This window comes from Haemaphysalis longicornis, unplaced genomic scaffold (assembly GCF_048455015.1).
Source record: "Haemaphysalis longicornis isolate Haplotype H1 unplaced genomic scaffold, Haemaphysalis longicornis Haplotype H1 scaffold_9, whole genome shotgun sequence".
NCBI classification, from domain to species: Eukaryota; Metazoa; Arthropoda; class Arachnida; order Ixodida; family Ixodidae; genus Haemaphysalis; species Haemaphysalis longicornis.
Genome location: NW_027526460.1, coordinates 29813953 through 29835416, shown reverse-complemented (window position 1 = coordinate 29835416; position 21464 = coordinate 29813953). Strand labels below are relative to the sequence as shown.

The 21464-nt window shown below is 46.1% G+C and overlaps 2 protein-coding genes across 2 annotated transcripts in view; one reads left to right on the top strand and one right to left on the bottom strand.

Annotated features, from left to right (window-relative positions):
• The window catches only part of LOC144153722 (rho GTPase-activating protein 18-like), a gene marked incomplete in the record, with an annotated part of 196060 nt that overhangs the window by 130033 nt on the left and 44563 nt on the right, over positions 1 to 21464 (top strand).
• LOC144151636 (uncharacterized) overlaps positions 9823 to 21464 on the bottom strand; it is a 33292-nt gene continuing 21650 nt past the window's right edge. The window contains exons 3-4 of the mRNA XM_077682750.1: positions 18629 to 18790; positions 9823 to 11858 (exon numbers count right to left, since the gene is read on the bottom strand). Coding sequence (XP_077538876.1) covers positions 11522 to 11858; positions 18629 to 18753 — 462 coding nt within the window. The 5' untranslated portion in view covers positions 18754 to 18790 and the 3' untranslated portion in view covers positions 9823 to 11521. The remainder of the gene's footprint in view (positions 11859 to 18628; positions 18791 to 21464) is intronic.

Below are 21464 nucleotides of genomic sequence, written 5' to 3'. Positions count from 1 at the left end.
TCTTTAAAGCCTCAAATTTTGTTTCTAGCGTTTCCGTGAACCTCCTTTAAATTTTTTTTTTGCTGGCTCTCGTATTTCATGACTAAGAAAGCCACCCACTCTTATGCTCAATAAATTGACGTTTTTTCTCCTCCTTTCCCTCTCGATTATTTCCCCCAATGCCTTGCCGTTTCCGAAACGCAAATTAGCGATGAGATTGACTTTCGCCGTAGCAAACTTTTTTTTATAACAAGCTGCTATCGGCACTATTGATTGTTGTTGTTTCGCTGCTTTTGTTGGTAATACTGTCTTTCTTACTGCCCTCTATAACGCCCTGAGGCCTTGATTGTAACAGAAGTAAATAAACAAAATAAATAATGAAGTCTTTTGGTTCACACCACGTCACTGTAATCATCTCCATCTGGCGTAGCAAGCCCTGTCGCCAGCAGGGCTACCCTCTCTAGTCCACATAGAAGATCTCTCTCTCTCTCTCTCTCTCTCTCTCTCTCTCTCTCTCTCTCTCTCTCTCTCTCTCTCTCGCTCTATCGCTCTCTCCACCCTCCCGTACCTGCACCTCAGTTACAACTCCTGTCTACTTTTTAGTGTTACACTTCCATAGCGTATAGCCCCAGCACTTTAGTTTAAAGATTGTTGCGTATGTATTCATTCGTTGGGCGTGTGATTTCCATAGCCCCGACAGCCTTACTAGCATCGTGACAAAGCGAACACTTAAGCGCGCCGAATTTCTAAGGCACTCCAAAGTGGCGGACGGGGGTCGAGCTCTTTTCTGATGCTCTTCATGCAGTGTCGAATGTCGCAAATGTTATGGAATTTCTCTTACCGCTGCTCTTTGGGCGACGCTTTTATATTCTTAGTCTGTCATCGTAACAATCAATTTGGCAGGAAGTAGGTCACGCGGCTGCACTATACTGTATAAGATTGATGACCTTGTAACTGCGCACGCGCAGCACACTCCAGAACATGCCAAGATGTTTTCAATGCTTCAAGAATTAGCACGTCTATACTCTCCGTCTCCAGCTCCTCCTTTTTTGCAACAAGTGCTGCGTCGCGCCGGCCGGCGCTGTCCACGTGATGGAGGCAGAAGAACCGATTAGAAAGTGTAAAGCGCTTGAAATTTAGCTTGGTCATAAAGAAACGTTTTGGGAAATGAATTGTAGGGAATTTGAAAAAGGAGAAAGTACATAAAACATCATGAGCCCTGACACTCTGTGAAGGTAGATTTGTATGGAATGTGACCAGCGAAGCGTTTTAGCGCACGACATAGAGGGCATACAGAATTTAGGCAAAAGGTATGCGCGAGTTTTCTTCATCTTGAGCATTGGCGGTGGTAAACCCTAGGAAAGACATACATACGCGCACACACCTTTATTTTGACTTGTGAGGTCTAGGCCATGTTTCGACCATGAAAATGGCGCATATTGTTTGCTAATCTACTCAAGAAGCACGTTCAAGGGGTGTGATGTATGTGACGTATACTATAGCTTGAGGTCCATTTCACGTTTTGAACGTCGTGAGACTTTTGTGGTGACCGCGTGTGATTAGCACGCACACCGGAACGTTGGTTCTGTAACGCTTTGTGCTTAAAAGACGTGGAGCCTCGGGAGTTCTGGTTCTATGACACAAAAACTATACGTGGAACGGGACTCGCCTGATCACACTCCTATGGGACTTGCTAGTTCATGACCCACGGGCTTAAAAATCATCGGGCACCGATACGAAATGTTCCACAAATTCATATAAATGTCCGTAACGGCCTGGTTTGCTTCTTTTGGAATTACTTACTGAGATAAGAAATAAACGCGAAACGCATTTTGGTTTATCGAGTTCTCAGTACAGCAGTGACATATCTCGAAAATAAGCAAGCTTGGCCGTTGTAAAGCTTTTCGCATTGGTGCACAATCGTTTTTAAGTGCGTGAGTCGTGAAGTAGTAACTTTCATAGGAATGTTAACGGGTGAATCCTTTTTAAAGAACAACAATAAGGTTGGCGACCACCAAACTACACCTGTTCTTGGTTTTCGAGACTGTACGGTGTGCTGCTGTACATGACGTTGGATGGGCGGGATTTATTTAGAAACAGCGAAGTTTCCGGCGTTGCCGTCTTCACACACACTATGTATCCGCGATGGCCGCGGCGGGCACGTAAAAAGGCACTCTCGGTGAACCCACTGGGGCATGCCGAGGAAACTTTTCGAAGCGGATGCGAGCACTGCGAAGCGCTGGTTACAGCATTTCACGGCGGCCGTTTTTAGCTCGGTCGGCCCGTAAGCCGGTGCTATATACTGCGCCAAGGCAGCATCGTTTCCCTTACGCGTGGCGTACGCGAGCTGAAGCGCAGCGAAGCATCGGATTGTCTCGAACAAGAACTCGCTCATGGTGCCTCGCGGATTCTTCCTTCGCAACCTACACTGTTTTGTAGGCGCAGTGTACACTGGTATTGCTTGGTAAAGGTTGTTGTAGGAGGTTTACGAAGCCCACCTGGTAACACCGTTCCGTTCTAAGGGTTGCATTCAAAGGAAACGGGAGCTGTTAGCAATAGTTCTATTGTCCGTGTAGGTGAGCAGGTGCCTGTGCAGGTGAGCTAAACCTGACCAGATCTTTCGTGCCGCTGTTCTACTGTGCTTATCACAAGCGAGGCATGCCGTGATTATTTACCGCAATACCTCGGCCTATAAGGTTAAACCGCGATGCAGCACCACTGAATACTGCAGTGACAATGTCTTTTTTAGATGCGACGCATCTCTTGCTCTGAGGCATGTCCCTCCTGCGTCGGCGTCGGCGTCGGCGGCGTCCGCACGCCACCTGCGCATGCGCCACTCTCCTCCGCTCTTCTCTCCGACAGCTGTGCGCAACACTCTCACTCCCTCTCATTATCATAAACAACAGCTGCGTGCGCGCGCTTCGCTCGCTTCGCTCCGCTCCCGTCGCGCAAGTGCGCACATGCGCGACTCTCCTCCGCTGTCTCCTCTCCTTTAGGCGCTTTTAATATAAAGCTAGTAGCGCGCGCGCTGCGGCGGTTCAGTCAGCGCTCGCTCTCGTTCGACTTCGCGTCACAACACGTTTCACCCGATTTAGAGAATCAACCCAAAGGAAACACCAATTGAACGCCCCGATGCGTCGCATCACACCAGGGTTCCCTCGCGGGAAGATGGGCGTAATTTTATCAGTACCGTCTTGTTCTTTTTTTCTTTTTCCACTTTACATGAAAGTTTTACCAAGCTGTTATACAGAAGGCACGTACGTAACCACTGCAAGCAGCTCTTTTTCCAGGACATACACGTGTTCATTCTTGGTCTACCCTCTCAGCTGTGCTCTCTATAGTGTTCGGTCGTGAACAGTTGAGGAGGCGCCAGGCGCGCTAAGCAACCGCTACTACGGGGCAGTGCGTCTTCAATATCTACCGGTCGCTATTGGGGGGAGAACTCTTAAGATAAACGACGGGAGGTAAACTGCCGAGTGTGGGTTCAATATCGAGTCATTTTGTTTCAATTCATCCTTGCTTCGTCAGTCCATAAAGCCTAATTGTAATTTCTACATCTTTTGATGGCTTCTGTGCGTTAATTTTTGCCAGAAATCCGGGTGTGACCACTGGGACAGAATGGAAGTCATCTGGTTCCTCTTATCATAAGTTCGTATATCCTGCGTGGCCACATTATTTAACGTAAGCACATTATTTACTGTAAGCAATTTAGCGTAAAAGACGTATTTGTCTTTCCTGGTTCCACACAGACCGCCCATTACGCTCTATTAGTATAACTTGTAAATACGTTTTCATCGTGGCTTGGACAGGACCCTGGGAGCACGAAAGGGCGGCTACAAACCTGCCAGTTCTTTTGCAAATTTATTTGTGTGCGGTCAACACGTACTCATTCGACCGCTAATTCCTACACGTAGTTAAGGAAAACTCGTCGACCGACCTTTTTTATGTGTTTGGAATTAAAATAAATTTCGATCGTTTGGCTGTGCAGAATCCTTGAGCAACAGCGCTACGCGGAGGAGCTTCTCGCTTGTGTATAAGAAAGAACAACAAACAAAAAAATTAGTGCTGTGGTAACGTTCTTATTTGTGATGTAAATTCGTGTAAATATATCGGACTAGTCATGAACGACGTTAATTGAACAGAATGTATTGATACCGTAACTGCTAACGTCAACCACAAGCTTTTCTTAGTGGAGCTTTGAGCCTTACAACGCCATCCGTTCGCATGGTTTCTTGTAAATTGATAGTGCAGCCGATACTTGATTATGCTGCTATTATCTGCAATTCGTTCGCGCAACACATCTTCACCAAGAAAGAAGAAGTGCACAAGAGGGCTGTTCACTTTATTTACAACAGAACCCACCGCAGCGACGTAACTGTTGATAAGAAAAAACCTGCCTTCACTCTGAACGAAACCGATGTCACGGTTTAAAATGCCGTAATTGAAGTAATAAATATATGGAATTATTCGTTGGGAAAATATTCTGCTTTTTCTTGTTACGCCACTAGACAACGCCTCGATCTGAACTTGCAACGGCACCTTCAAAGTTCAAACACTGTTTTAGCAGCGAAGCTGTTGAGCAAATCGTTTGTGTGTGGTGTCCACAGTTAAAAATACCAAGGAAACGCCGAGCTCTCGCGCATGCGTGCCTCGAGCGCACGTTCGTCAAGCTAAGCATACCCACTTAGGGAGATCGGCCAATATTGGCCACACACACACACACACACACACACACACACACACACACACACACACACACACACACACACACACACACACACACACACACACACACACACACACACACACACACACACACACACACACACACACACACACACACACACACACACACACACACACACACACACACACACACACACACACACACACACACACACACACACACACACACACACACACACACACACACACACACACACACACACACACACGCACACGCACGCACGCACGCACGCACGCACGCACGCACGCGCACACACACGCACACGCACGCACGCACGCACGCACAAAAATCCAGCGTTCGCCGCGTGCCTCGGGCGCACGTTCGCCAAGCCAGGCCGAACATTGTCCACGCACACAAAAAAAGAAAAAGCAAGAACACCAGCGTTCGCCGTATCGTGGAAACACTTGCTCGGAACGAGAAAGACACGTCGTAGCGTACGCCCCTCGTTTGTTCGTCGCCGTGTCGTCGTGCGCATGCGCTCTGTACCGCAGAAGAGCCGTGACTTGAATGTCGAAGCTGTTGTAGGTGCTCATTGGCTCCACATGGCCGTATATTTCAGCGTCATTGATTGATTGATTGTAGGGTTTAACGCGCCGACGCAGCGCAGGCGATGAGGCGCGCCGTAGTGGAGGGCTCCGGATTAATTTTGACCACCTGGGGATCTTTAGCGTGCGCCGAAATCTCGTACACACGGGCGTTTTTGCTTTTCGCCTCCATCAGAAAAGCGGCCGCCGCGGCCGGGAATCGAACCCGCGACCTCGTGCTCAGCAGCGCAACGCCTTAGCCACTGAGCCACCGCGGCGGGTATATTTCAGCGTCAGAGAAAGTTATAATGCCAATTTTTGGATGTGTGAAATTAGTTGGTTGATTGATCGCTCAATCGATAGCCCTATTGAAATTGCTTATTGACTAGCCGTTTTTCCACAGAGAGCGGTGGTGATTTCGAGTGGTTCACAATTCTGGGTAAAAGTTTCATTGTGTGCCCCTCATTTCACTGTCGTTTGCTACACTGAACAACACAGATGTCAGTTTCGTTGTCTTCCCGCAAGCGAATGTTTGAGTTGAGCGCCAAAGCAAAAAAATAAACAGTTCATGAACCGGTTATTCATGGAGGCTAGTAAAATAAAAGCATATTTATATTGTCAGCGGAGGGAAGCAGACGTTGTTCACGCTAGCCAAGGGGCTACACAGTATAATCACCGCATCACCGCATTAGCTCTGGTGAGCCTGCAGCCTCCTGCCTCCTGTTGGCTTTTAGGCTGTCTGAGGCAAGCACGGCGGACTTCAAAATTTTCAGAATCCAACAAGAAACAAGAACGAAATAAAAGTACAAAAAACTGAAATATGAGCGAACAAAATCACAAATATTTATTTTATGCACCAATGCAAAAAATAAACCAACATGAAATAAAAACTGCCAAAAAAGTAAAACATAAACGAGCAAAACCCAAAAGATCTAGCTTATGACACACCCTCACGCGATTCAAAAAATCAAAGCAAACCGATAAAATCAATGCGCACTTATCCCCAAGAAAGACAAAAACGCGTGGTTTTTCCCGTTGGATGTAATGACTCGTTGGATGTAGTGACTCAGATGGATGTACTGACCCGTTGGATCTATTGGCGCGTTGGATCTTGTGGGTCGGGTGGATCTCTTCACCCGTTGGATCATCTGACTCGGGCATCACGGGACCGAGTGGATGTGCTGACTCGTTGGATCTAATGACTCTTCTGATGTAGTGACCATCAGCTCTGCAGCTTACGGTGGTTTCTACTGGGCACCACTGCAGCGTCGTGCTGTTGCGGCCCGGCGTGCATTGCCTCTCAGCTGTGTGCCAGCTGCTGTGTGTTGTCGTCTTTATTTTATAATTGGGCGTGACTTCAAGCCAAATTGTAAAATTTGTCGCTATAATTATCAGTCGATGCGTGATGAGTGGTAGCTGCGGTTTGGGCGAAATTCATTCATTCATTCATTCATTCATTCATTCATTCATTCATTCATTCATCGGTGTCTCTTGCAGTTCTTTTACTGCTGAGCAGTATCTCTCTCTCTCTCTCTCTCTCTCTCTCTCTCTCTCTCTCTCTCTCTCTCTCTCTCTCTCTCTCTCTCTCTCTCTCTCTCTCTCTCTCCTTCCCCCTTCAGTTTTCATTCTGGGGCAGCCGCCTTACTCGGCGACACTCCTATGCTCCTCCCCTCCACCGCCGACCCATCTTCCACAACTGTTATTCCCCTCGCCACCGCCGATGCCTCTTTCACAAGTTCCGCAATCGGCTGATAATGGTGGTAGCTCCGTGATCAGATGATTGCGGAGAATCAACAGAAGCGCGAAGGGGCGTCAAAACGACGGCGTGCCGCTAGCGCTGAAATTGTCGGCGTCAGCGTTGCCGCCTCAAATTCCACCTCATGTAGCGGCTGTGAATGCCGCTCGAATGTAAAACTACTTGCCCGCTTCTAACGCCAACGTAAGCCCGTAATTCTTCTTCAGCCTGACAGGCTTTCCGAGCGACATTTTCGCCGGTGTGTTTCGCGCCTAAGCACACGCTTATAGCCAGCTGCCGGTTTATGTGTGCACGAGTGGGAAGTGGAGGGCGGGCAGGGAGTTTACACGCAGCTATAGGCTTCATGTCTTCGCTGTTGACATGACCGTTGTGCTGGCGGTATACGCTTAAATATGGGCGTGAAACGGCCCAATGCGGCCTGTCCGGCATCTTCTGGGGACGAGCGGAGTGGGCTGGTGTGTTACAGAGACAGTAAGATGCCTTCGATGCGGCAGGAAAGAGGACAGCCCCATGTTTGTTTGCTAGAGCCGTTACTAGTTGGAGCAAATTCTTATACCACATCTCCCGCAATCATTAGCATCAGGTCAGTTACCATCTCATTGGAAAATAGGTAAGATTGTGCCAGTTCATAAAACTGGCGACAAAGGTTCACCCAACAATTATCGCCCCATTTCCTTAACGTGCGTGTGCTGCAAAATGTTCGAACTCATCATTGCATCACACATTTTCAGCCATCTTTAATCTAATCAGTTTTTCGTTGGTAATCAGCACGGCTTCAGAAAAGGTTTGTCGTGTGACACCCAGCTATTTGAATTCACTACTGATCTGCACCATAACATGGACAACAGCTTACAAACTGGTTGTGTCTTTCTGGACTTCTCGAAAGCATTAGACCGCGTGGCCCGTTGTCGTCTCATAACAAAATTATCAGCTCTTTGTCTAGATTCACTAACATTGTCATGGCTTCGCAACTTTATTACATTTCGTCAGCAGTTCACTGTAGTCAACAATTTTTCTTCGACTCTTTCGGACGTGACTTCTGGTGTACCGCAAGGCAGCGTTTTGGGTCCTTAATTTTACTCTTTTTAGTTTACATCAACGACTTGGATGCAAATTTAACATTATGGATTCGGCTCTTTGCTGATGATTACATTATATACCCTAAAATAATTAATTCTGACGATCATCTAGCCTTTCAAAATGATCTTAATCTGATTTCAAGCTGGTGTGACACCTGGCTCATGACACTAAATTTAAATAAATGTAACGTAATGACTTTTAGCCGTAAACGTATTAACTCTGATTTTCCGTATACCATAAACAATAACTAGCTAACGCTGACGTCGTCTTACAAATATCTTGACATCATTTTCAGTCCCAATTGGTCTTGGTCGGACCACATCTCTAGCATATGCGCAAAAGCTTCTCGATCACTTAATTATCACGACGCAACTTACGCAATTCCCCGTCTAGTGTTCGTAAATTTGCTTTTCTAACATTCATTCTTCCACAGCTAGAATTTGCTTCTATATGGTCTCCGCATCAAAACTATCTGATTGACATGATTGAGTCGATTCAGAATGGAGCTGCTAGTTTCATATCTAATTACGACAGATACGCTAGCATCACCCAAATAAACATGAATGTTCCCTTCAACCGTTGCACACACGTCGCTTCTTAACACTTTTGTGCCTGTTTCATAAATACATTTACTCCTCGAGATCGTCCGAGTTTAATCTTCGACACCCATTTACCACGTCACGTAGACTGTACAACCAGTTCAGCATCTCACGCATTTATGGTACCACGCATGCTTTTAATTCATCTGCCCTCCCACTTGCTATACGCCTTTGTAATGATCTCCCCGACGTTATCGCATCTGTTTCATGCCACGAAACCTTTCGACGCCATGTATCTGATCATTACGCACCTTAATTTTTTCACTGAACTTCAATTTTTCTGTACTTTTTATTTCATATGTTTCTGGCTTTCGGCGATATTCATTATCTCCGAAGTGGTCATGTTGGCTGTGTCTCTTATGCATTCATCTACTTTTGATTATACATACCTACTTGCAGTAGCTATAATACAATTGTTGTTAACCTTGAGTTCATCTTCTTGACTTGTGTTTTTCCTTTTTCAAACACTGCATTTTCTGCGTTTTGACTCCTTACTTGTGTTTATTTTTTTTAGTTCCCCTTTACAAATTATGTGCTCCCCCTTACGCTATGCCCTTCCATGGGCCTGTAAGGTATCCTGAATAAATAAATAGAATAAATATGGAGCCCTTCCAAATTTTATTCAGTTAATTGGCTACGAAGTGTTTTCAATCGCTGATGACAAAAAAAAAAAAAAAAAAAAAACTCGTTCTCTTTTGTGCACTCCGTGGACTGCGCCGAGCTTCGCAGATCTTCCTCCTTCACAGAGTGGAAGAGCACTTTGTTTTTATCGAAAAGTGGGGAGCTTCGCGAGAAAAATTACGGAATGCGTATTTACCATATTGTCGCGGAGGCATAGAAACGGTGTATTATTTGCTTAACGTAAATTGGACCACGTAAATTGAACCAATCGCGAAATGTAAATTGAACCAATTTACGTTTTTGTTTGTGAACTTGTTGAATCTGCAGGCAGCCTATTATCATGTTTCCGAATACTTACAGCCCCTACTTCCAGCAAAATCATTTCCTCTGTAAAAAAAAACGAGGTTATGAGTGCTCGTGCTCAGGGCATTTCGAAAGAAGCCCGTACAAACCTGGGGAATAAATACTTGGTTCGCAGATCAGAGACTTCACACCAATGAGAAAGTCAAGCAGCTTGTACACGGTGCACACAACAACAATGTTTTTTTATTAGTGCGATTCGTATTTACATCTGAGTGCATATGAGGAACTCCAGCTCAGTAACATTGAAAGATAAAGCGGAAGAGGAAAAGAGAGGATGGAGAGCATCTAACAGGCATTCTAATGAGAACAGCGTCAAGGCAGGATTTCGCGTACAGGAAAAGCTCGCCCGAGGGACAGAAATCACCCACGAATGCCACCTCGTCGATCGCCAGCGCAGAGACTGCACCACGTTGGCGCCCGAGGCGGACTCTGCAGCAGCAGCGCAGATGAGCGACCCGTTCGGTGATTGCGAGACGAGAACAGAGTCCACGGTGAGCCTTGTCTCCAGACCTCATCTCGACGCCGCCGCCGCCGCCGCAGGTCACACGGTGAAAGCAGGCGCATCCCAAGATCTCCGCGCACACTATGCCAACTCGAAATGGAAAGGGTCAACGACACCGTGTCGACGCTATGTACAGGCGCTTCCTACTCGTCGACACGCTATTGGCTCGTTGGGGAGTCTTATTGTGGACTTTGTTTTTGGATGTGAGCCAATAGGGAGAACTGTCGTGATGTCTCACCGCTGCTACGGCGTTTGTTCTTCCTGGTGTCCTGGGCAGTGCGACCGTTTAACAGGGTCTTCCTGAGTGTACATACTGCGGAAATTTTTTCAGTTCGTAATGGCAGCTCTGTTACCAGACGCTTCCTAAATGGCTCTTTTATGTCAATAAATTAGTCGCATTTGACTGTCCATCTCCTAAATAAGTTAGACACTGTAATGATGTGAAACATCTGTACAATTTCTTCTATATAGACTTCGCTCGTCAGCCCGGCTTTAGCACGAACTTTGTGGATCCCGTCAATATTCTAGCGAACTAATTTAGTTGAACTCCATTTAACTGTGCCTGAATTTAAGTAAACAGGCCTTGATACGGGGCTCGGTTCAATTTTTTTAGCTGGTTGAGTCTGCTGAGCAATGAAGCTTTCAGAACGACTCGGTAATTAAATTCATTGCACTGCAATTTGGCCTCTTCTCTTATATGTTGTCTAATTACATTGAATGAGGTGATCTTTAAGCCATTGAAAGATTAGTTCACCTTGAACCACATTAACAGCATTGGATGTGCAAATGGAAGTGCAAAGTTTCGAAGGATGTAAAAATGGTAGTAGCTTCCGAAATTTTTTTTTTCTTCGTCGTGGAATGACGTTTCGCATCTGTCATCAAAGCGAAGGATGGTGGTTTCGCCAGTCGCTACGTGCACTGATTCTTAGCAGGGGAAAATGTACAATGGTCGCACTGACTTTTTCATCTGGTTGGAGCGTTAACGCCAGTGTACCAAACAGAGCTACGAGCTACGATGCGGAATACGCTTGTTGCACCGAGCTTATTTTCACTCGAACCGACGACAACAGATTCACCCGCTATCATTCCAGGAGAGCCTAGGTGGACTGACATGGTTGACGTGACTCATTTTCGACGCTTTGTTTGGACTACGGTTGTAGCACTGTCACTCTGGGCGAGGGAAATACATCTAAGCTCGATTCGTGGCCCAGTTAGCAGGTATTCGTCGGTGGTTGACTACCCAGCGCCGAATGTTCAGCGCTTCCGCAGTGACTGCTGCACGGTAACGTCTACAACCGCAGTCTAAACATAGCTTCACTTTCCCCGGGGGGCTGGCGGCTCCGACTTCGGCTACGACTTCTTCCAGTCCTTGCTGGCGTAGGGCGGCGGCGCGTTCTTCACCTCGTAGACCTCGTCCTCGCCGGAGTGCGGCGGCGGCCCGTGGTGGTGGTGCTGGTGGCTGGCGTGCGTGTGGTGGTACTCGGGCTCGTCGTGTCCGCCGTGGTCAATGTGCACCAGCTTTGGTTTGTGGTGGAAGCGCAGGTGTCGCAGCGGAGAGCCCTTTCCCAGGTGCAGCGTGATGCCGATGCGCGGCAGCTTTGGCACGAGCAACGGCAGCACCTTGGGCTTGATCAGCGGGATGGGGATCGGCAGCGGCAGCGGCAGGGGAATCGGTACGAGCAATTTGCTGCGCACGGGCACAGAGAAACAACGGCATGTCACACACACACAGACGGTATACTTGCGAGCGCTGTCGGCACAGAATGATAAGCTAACCTACCCACACTCATAGTTGAAGAAACTGGTGATCGTCGACCAAAGGTATAGTTAAAAAAACTAAAAAAGACGTTTAGGCTTCCATACGGAAAAGCCTTGTTCACTTCTTCAACTATGAATCTTTTACCCGACCAGACGAGATTTCGTGAAGCCTTATATTTCACTACCCACACTCTCTGGAGGTTATCTTTGTAGTTAGCGATATCCATGTGCAGAAGTTCTGCTGTTGCAAGTATTTTACTGGAGTAAATTAGTTTGTTGCGTGCGTTTTAATGCGATAGCATTGTGTTTAATTGAGCAGAAAAGCCGCCGTAAGCTGTCTGCAGCAGCAAAATGGCTTCTAAGAAGTAGGACGGTAACGCTAAGAGAATAGAAGTAAGTTAACTGGGTTGAAATGAAAATTAAGAATATTTGAAATGGGATGGGAATTGAGCTTAGGTCGTACGGAAGGGGAGTCGAACACGCATACCCGATATACTAGGACTTTATGGCTGTAGCTGACTAAAGGTGGATCCAGTGGATGTTCTGTGGCCTTAGACTTAATTTAAAAAATCAAGCCCACAACCTGTGCACGCAGCTTGGCGCCTAATGAGTTTGACATTGCTGGGCACTTCGTTTGGTTCAAAATTTTAAGTAAGCACACATCAAAGGTGAATATAGGACTGACAGCGTACCCACTCAGATGGACTGGTTAAAGACGATGATAGCTGTCGTCAGCAGCTTACTGCTTATTCCGTGATTTCGTTTTGACTGCGACGTCAACATAAACTAAGCGAAATTCTCACATACGCGCAAGTGAGATTGGCCAGCGCGGATGAGGATAGTAGCTGACGTCAGAGGTTCACGGCCGATTCACACATTTCTATTGGCTGCTATGTCAACCTACTAACTTCTAGGAGCATACTACGGCGTTCAATTGGCCATTAATGCTTTCGCATCCGCAACTCACAAAGAAGGCGTTGGAGACTTTTTGGTTGTACGCCCCAAAATAATTGCAGGACACAAATGCATGGACATAAGAAATCCGCTGGGACTTGGGACATGGACATTGGCTGTAACATCGCCCTTCTTGCAAAATTTTCTGCCATATTTCTCGTGGCGTAGTACCTCGTCTAGTTTGTTGTACTCAGATCGGGGCGTTACCTGCACGTGACCAGCTCCTGCAATAGCATCTACTTATCTAGGGACTAACTCAAACTACCTGAGTTACCGTTAAAGTACGAAAACTCTTACCACGAGAGGGCAATAAAAAACATCGTAACTTAGTGTTACAAGCTGCAGTATTTAACGTGGCCGAGTTCCGATTGGCAAGAAGAGGACCACGAGATAGGGCATAATAGTTTCCTGTAATCGCGTCTGACCAAAATTGCTGATGTGGTTGTATGGTATACAATTGCTCTCGTTATATATATTAGTATTCTTGCGCCAACATTTAGAAGTGTCTAGTTGCGCATTTAGTCAAGGAAAAAGAGACAAAGGTAAAAGCAGCATAAATTACAGCCGCCACGACGACGACAACAACAACAACAACAACAGTATCAACAGTAACAACAACAACAACAACAACAACAACAACAACAACAACTACGAAGACGATGACAACACCAAAAATGAACAACAGGGGCAGCAGCAACATCAGCAGCAGCAGAACAATAACAGCTGCAGCATCAGCACAGCAAACAACAAGATTTTACAAGAAAAATAAAAGACGAACTTTCCTGCAACGCACAAAGCCCCTGTAAACTCGTCCTGCTGATGGCATTTTTGGTTCTGTGTTCTGATTCTTTTTTGTGATTCTTACATTTTTTTCAAAACAACATTCGGGAATAGCTGATTTTATTCACGACAGCTGCAGCGCATGATTTCGTCGACAATATTATCACCATTTTAATTTTTTTCCGCGGTTAAAAAACGTTGAATACTAAGATAAAAATATGTAAGATAAAAAAGTACGTGAATCAAGGAGCTGTTGCGTCGTTGCTCGAACATTGTGAAGTATGGGGGAAACACCTGGCGCGTATAGTATTTCCAAATGAACTTCTTTTTCTGCTAACATTCCACTAATCCTTTTTTTTTACAGCTGGAAGATGTCTCTAAAATACCGCTGGGAATGCTCGCGAACATTGAACTGGGACACAATAAAGTTGAGCGTGCAGGTGTCAGTGCAACAGGAGAACAGCCTTCTGCACAACATCGCTGCCCACCACACAGAAAAAGAACAAATAGCAGCAAGTTGAAGTAAGCCCGAAAATCACACAACGGACGAAGGGCACGAAATTATGAGCGTTTTCCGTATTTCTTGACATAATGTGTCAGGTCGTCGCCGACAATTCGGCCTATCCACTTGGACTGCAATGTTTTTGACGTCTCAGCGAAGCCTGTCTGGTGAAAATGAAACTTTTTGCTCTCGGAGATCTGCGGTTCGTTTAAGGAACTGTTCAGATAGCTTTGTTTGTCTTCGTCATCCTTGAACTGGGCGTTTGGCGCTACTCTTTCGCGCCGACATATTAAATGGAAATACTGCTTTTCAAGTGTAGGTTAAGGACTAATATGTCTTTGAGGAATTTTCAAGATCATCTGCATTTTGTGGGAACCTCTAACTTTCTTAATATAATAATGTTTTCTACTGACAGTAACCATGCAGCACTTCTTAAGAATGTTTCAGATTTCCGATCCATTCTAAGGGCGTGAATTTATGCCCGAATGTCTTAATTACTAACGAGACCAACGGCTGTGTCCTAAATTGCCACGATTTACGATTTTGGAGCACATATTTCCGCCGCTAGTTGGACGAAGCATAACTTGGATTTTTATTTGTCTCGATTCTTATATCTGATAGCAGGCCTGAAGATAATAACTATTTGCCTTTCTAGAAACCATCCACAGCCTTCAGGTCTAATCGTCGGCAAATCTTCTTGCCCTACTTAGGTCGCTGTAAGGCCTAATGGAAGTGTGTTCTCACTGCGAAGGTCTGGATCTCTCGAACACCGTGTAACAACTTGCTGTACAATTTTGTTTTCTTCGGGCATGCCCCCAAAAGCGACTTGTACTGCTATAATTTTGTTTAATGCGACACCCATCGTAGTTTTAAAAGACCATCGGTTTGCTAGACTCACCTTATAAACATTTGACAAAAATTCAGGTACTCTGATCTGATGGTATAGTATTTAAAGGGGCAGCACTTTTCGCTCACAAAGGACGGGTGAAAAAATATACTAACCAAAGGAAATGATCGATTTTCAGTTTTAGGTAACCTTCGTGGTCTAGACACCTTTAAACTCGACACTTAACTAGCCATGTTCCGCTCTGGATGCTAGTTTACATTGTCGTAATTGACCACTCTTGTAATAAGTCTTTGTACGATCAAAATTTTCTGCCTTAGCATTGGTGTTCTGTAACGCTGACGTGTTATGCGTTGAATACTATATGCCCTACCAAGAACGGAGTCCTGAGCTGGGCCTCCTATCATATGAATTGCTCGCTTCCAGACATATCCAACTACACTTGAGTAAATATACAAAGCGACTCATGGTAGTAGTTTACGCACATCGCTTATTTTGTAAACAGGGGTGAACGGCACTCTGACATGAGGTGCAGGGCGGTGTTCGTGCAGGCTCAATCAAGCAAGCGCACGCCAACGTTCCGCTGTTAGGAGAACTTTGTGTAACAGTCTGCAATGGCATTAGATATCGGCTAAAGGAGGCTGTCACGGTCTTTAAGCCATGCTGAAAAGCATAGTGCCCATCTCAGTTCCACGTTGAAATATCCGAAGTGTCCACCATGGCTTATGGAGAGTCAGAAACACCTGGACGCTAGATGATTAATAAGGCTGGTCTAGTGTGATTGTGTCCCTTCTATGCGTTGACCTCTTATCCTTGAAAGCATGCGACAGTTTTGCTGCTGTTGATAAGGACGAAGACATCCACCTCCGCGGTCCAAAGAACGGCCGGTGGAGGCTCGCACCAGGCGGCTGGGGCTCACAAACAGGAACGAACACACACAGGACAAGACTAGGCGCTCCTCTTGGCGTCTGCCGCCTCCCATCGGGAGCGGCGTTCGCTCGGAGCTGCGTTCGCACACAGACAGTCGCTCACGGGGCCGGCCTCCATCTCTGGGGTCACCGGGATCGGCGGCAAGGTCGGGAATGCCGTGGGGGCCGGCGACGGAACCGGCGGCTGGTCGCTCATCATCATCACCGTCGGCTGCGACGCGGCGGTCGTGGTCGTCTTCTTGGCAGACGGCGGCGAGAAGTGGCGCAGGATGGCTTCGAAGTTTATGAGCTGGCCCACCAGGCCCGTGATGACGTCTACATTGATAAACTGCAGCAGTTTCTTCAAGAGCTGGTGCGGGTCGCTGCACCAAAATACGGCCACGAGATGACGGCGTGATCGCCGTGCGTGCATGCTGCTTAGGCGCTGGGGAACGTGCAAACGCTGCATGCGGTCGTGCATGCAGCGTGCGCTCTTAAGCGGCAACCACGCGGAGCGTTTTGCTCGCGTCTGGCGGCTTTCGGCGTCTCCTGGTGGCGACGCGAAAAACGTTGGAGAGCGCAGTTTACCCCACCAACATCCGCCAAATGGGTTTGTTAGCTAAAAACCGCCTAATTGGGTCAAATTGGGTTTCTAGTTCTGAATTAGGTCCCCTTGAACTTCCGTTTCACGTTGACGCTAGGAGACGCCGACGGCCGCCAGACGCAAGCAAAATGCTCCATGTGGCTGCCGACGCACTGTCTTTCGCTGACAGTGTTAACGTCGGTGCTTGCGGCAAACCTCGGAACATATTACGCGTGCATCACGTATCGCGACAGCTGCGAACAATACATTGTACTTGCACAGGGACGTGTATGCCACCTGCTAACTTCCTCTCAGCACGTACCTAACATGAACTTCTCTTATTTTGATGGAATCGGGTATCAAGCGTGCGTTTGGGGAGACTGCCTCAGCTTGTCTGAGGCTTACATTTTGGACAATGCTATGCAGCAAGCACAAGCTGTGACACATCTTCTCAAAACAAAGTTTTGTGCAAGTAATTAGGCCCTATCATTATTCAGCTTACCTGTAACGAAGCAAGAACATGCAATTGTGCTTGCTTGTAGGTTTTACTAAAATTTTGAACGGGCGCGACAACTTGAAAGAGTCCTGGTTTTTTGGACGACGAATGATTAAGCGCACGCCACTTGTGCTGTACGATTACACTTCTGCCTGAGCTTAATGCGTGGTCTTGAGTTGCTTTCAGATTACTGAGCAAAAAAAAAAAAAAATTGCCGGTGGCGGAGCAGCGGACACTATACGTCATGCACACAGAAAATAGCGTATACTCGAGCCGGTCTATATCTCAATGCCCGGAAATGACCTGTGCCCGTTTGCCCGAACACAATAAGTCGGGGCAGAAGTTCTCAACTACTATTTAAGTGCTCCCTTGGAAATAAGTCGTTCGCTCGAAACCGGAGAGAAGCGCGCGGATAAGCTGGCTTTTCTGTTGGCTTTTCCGGCAACCGACTTAGTTGCCGGGGCCAACTTCGACTTATTGTAGTCGGCGATCGCAATCTTGTTGTGAGCGGAAACTTTATTTTTATTTGTTTAATTAATTAATTCATTATTACAGTACCCACAGCGCCATGTGGCATTACAGGGGGGGGGGCGGAGAAAGTAATATACAATAATCAACACAAGTCATTTCACAATAAAGGCATAGTCATAAGCTGAAAGAACTAACACAACCTGAGAACACAACTTGAATGTTTCACAAAAATGTTATAACAAGGAAAAAAATGCATCGTTAGACATAACTATGGCAGCATCACGAGGCAGCTGATTCCAGTTCGATATGGCCCTCGGGAAAAAGGACTTTCTTAGCACATCTGTATTGCATTTAATTTTAACCTTTAGACGCTCCACAGTAGTCGTATTTCAGTTCGAAACATCTGTTTCTTTATTTTTGGTATAGGACTTTGAGTACGCCGTGATTATTTATTCATTAATTCTTATTCCACAGGAAATTCCCGACAAACAGCTTAACGCCGTCATCGCGGCGCACCAAAGTAAAAAGCCGAGAGGAAGAAAATTTAAGAACGCGCAGAATAAATCCTGTATATGAGTTACTGCGGTATGAAAAGTTTTGGCCGAAACAAAACAATGAATGGCCCTTTTCTCTCGGAGACACGGGAAGGAAAGGAGGAAGCGAAAAGCGAACGGAAATCTGAGAGGTTAGCCAGGCGTGGAGCCCGGTTTTCTACGCGGCACTGGAGGGGGAGGGGTGTTCAGGGGATGAAAGAGAGGGCAGGCGGAGAGGAAGGGAGGACGAGGAAGGTTCTAAACCTTTTTTTGGGCACGTCGTTTGTATAAGCTTGTGTCGTTCACGAAACTGAAACGGAGAAGGGCTTTTGTCGCCTTCTGCGAAGTCGATGGTATGTTCTGTAGACACAAACTGAGCACTCAGGTAAGAAAAAAAAAGTTGGGCAGAGATTGTAAGACCGACACACATAGCATTCTTACGCTGGCAAGGGGTGTGCGTAAACACACTCGCAAATGTGGTTCTGTGCTTTCGTATGGGCTTTCAGTAATGTATACGTACAATAGGCTTACGTACGTTATATGTGCATAGCCGTCTGGATGACATACGCGCCGCTCTCGACAGCATGGCAAGGACCACGTGTTTCGTGGCCCATGTCTATGTACTCACTGTTTAGGCAGCTTCTTGTAGATTATTAGCGGCAGAATGATCGCTGCCCTCGCTGGCTGTGGTTGCGTCGCGAGCAACGCCAACACAGCGCATGCGCATAGGCTTAGTAGCGTGGTCGGCCGCATGATGTGGGGCTGGTGTTTCCCCTACCAGGCTCCCTTCCTGCGAACAAGAAGCCAAAACAACAATATTATGCAGTAAGGCTTGTGGGCTCATACCATCCTATCAGCTATACTTATTAATTAGTACCAACCAGTACAATCACACATGGTGCGTAGTGTAAATGTAGGGAATCTATTGTATAGCTGTGGATAAGACTTGTATACCATGATTTTCATGCTGCTATATATTATAAATATGGCGCCAGTTCTTCAGCGAACGTGCATTCCTCCGCTACATGGCATGGCTCGCAAACAATATCAGAGGTAGCCTGTGTCTGCAAAAACCGTAATTATTGGTTACAAAAGACTATTTGAAGTCTTTTTATCGCTATAAATGTGTTGCTCATAAAATCCTTCTTTACAGGGAATGTTTAAAAGCTTCAAGCAACCTGAACAAGAAAAATAAACCCAGTTCCACCCAGTGTGAAATCGGCTGAAACAGCTGAGCTGTGGGCTGTCTTTACGAAGACTCCATTTAGCTTCGGCTTGTTTCTTGTGCGTAACGTTTGAGCCGCCGTAGCGGCTAATCGTCATAAAATATATTTCCGGATAGTTCCGGTAAAACAATTACAGCCGTTTTCTGTAACCATACCCCCTTCCTAAATGGCCATGCATTGACAGCAAACACGTTCCCAACTTCACTGTAAATGAAACTCGGAGCCATGGTGGAGTCGTCTTGGCGGCTAATTGTCATACAGTTGTTTTGGGATATTTTTGATAACACAAGAGTTAGAGCAATTTTCTGTGATCACACTCCCGCCACAGATGGCCATGCTTCACTGCACAACGAGAATTGTGGGAAAGCCAGTTTACAAAACCCAAGCTAACACCGATGTTAAAGTCGACTTCACCTCAGATCAGAAACGAATTGCTTGAAAGACATCTTCTCACGGGCAATACAAGCCGCCTTATTTGAAAATATAATGGTCCCAGGACCTTTGTGTTTAATTTTGTATGAATTTTCCTATACTAAAAACCGTTTTTTTTTCGGAGCGAAGCAACCTGCTCCGGAGGGAGCGTGACACGATTCCAGCAGAGACTGTCGTCAAGGCCAGCGCTAGAACAACTCCTCTGTGGAAAGAAGTGCTGTTTCAGCTCTATGGCTCGTCGTGATGATAATGATGATGATGGTGTTGGTGATGGCGGCTGTTCCCTTTGTAACAGACTGTCGCTGCTCAAGGCGCGACAAAGCCAAAGAAGCATAAAAAACAAGGAAAAGAAGAAGAAAAGGAAAAAAAAACGTAATTTCTTGCGTAGCTCTACAGAGCAGCGCCGTTGTAGTCTCTATCCATGGCTTCGCCCTGTGCACCACCGAAATTCCAGTCCAAGACCAACCTCACCGATTTTAAAGACCAAGCTCACACCATTACCACCATAGGCCACAAAAGGCATGTTGCAAGCCAGGACAAGTAAGCCAGGAATGCTTCCAGCTGCAATGGCGCCCCCCATGACGGCACGCGATCGCAGCGGCAGATTTAACTCTAGTATATATTAGTATAAAACCCTATGACGTATACAGCTGCTGTTGTTGTTAACAGAAGCATGTAGTGTGCATATCTATCCAGAAAATAGCAAACGTTTTTTTTTTTTCGTGAAGTGCATAGAAATCAACAGTATACAGGACGCCATATTTTCTGTGCTCACAAAAGAAGCCATAGTAAAGGGCTTCCCTCAAAAATGAGGGAAGCCGACTTAGAGGGCGGCAAGTTAAGCTCGGTTTAAGTTGAGAAGAAGATACATCTACGAATTCGAGGGTAAGAGTAAGATAAAAGTCACCGTTAGCAACCGAAATGGATCTATCTAGCGCTTTACCCTTTCTCAAAATTCAGTTGGGTCTTAAGAGTTGGTTGTTTTTTGCTTTGCCATGTTTTTCTTCTCAAACACCCTGTGGTCTCACTGGTATATATTTTCTTGCGAAGTTCAACTCGCACGTTCCTGTATTAGTTCCTGCTTTTAAAATTTCAACAACGCTGACTGATGGGTAACTTTTATTTTCCTTCTGAAGATCCAAAGGAGCCTGAACTTAGCCTTAAGGTCGCATGAAAATATTCCAGGCTGCCACGTTTGGCTCTAAATCATTCTACTCTTCATTGTGTAAAATTGGGTTCTCCTCTCGGAAACCCGTAGGATAATTTTCGAAAAAATCCGAACCAACATGAAGCTGACAGCTTCGCTATAAAAAAAAACCAGACGAAACAAAAAAAAATACTCGAGGAATTCAAAACTGCTTACCTGCCTAACAGGCGGAAGTCTGCCGTGCTATTGTGACGCGTATCTTTTATATAGACGGCCGCGATTCGACACAGCAGCCGCGCTATTCTACCGTCCTCAATGCAGCTCAATCAATACGAATTCACGCTATTTAATTTGTATCCACTTTAATCCATCTTTATCCGCCTTATCCGTCCTAGCTCATCTGAATTAACCTTCATTTCTACCTTAACCCACCTTAACTCATCCTAATCTATCTTAATATGTCTTAATTTATCATCATCCCCGTAATCCATCTTTATCCACGTTAGTCCCACCTTACGAATCATTACTCTCCAAAACGAGTCGATTATAATTAATTTTGGTATTGAATAATTATGTCATACACTTCTGCAATCCAAAGGTTGCAGAGATTGTCAGGCGACAACATTTGACGCAAAAGACTGAACTGATGGAGCTAGTGC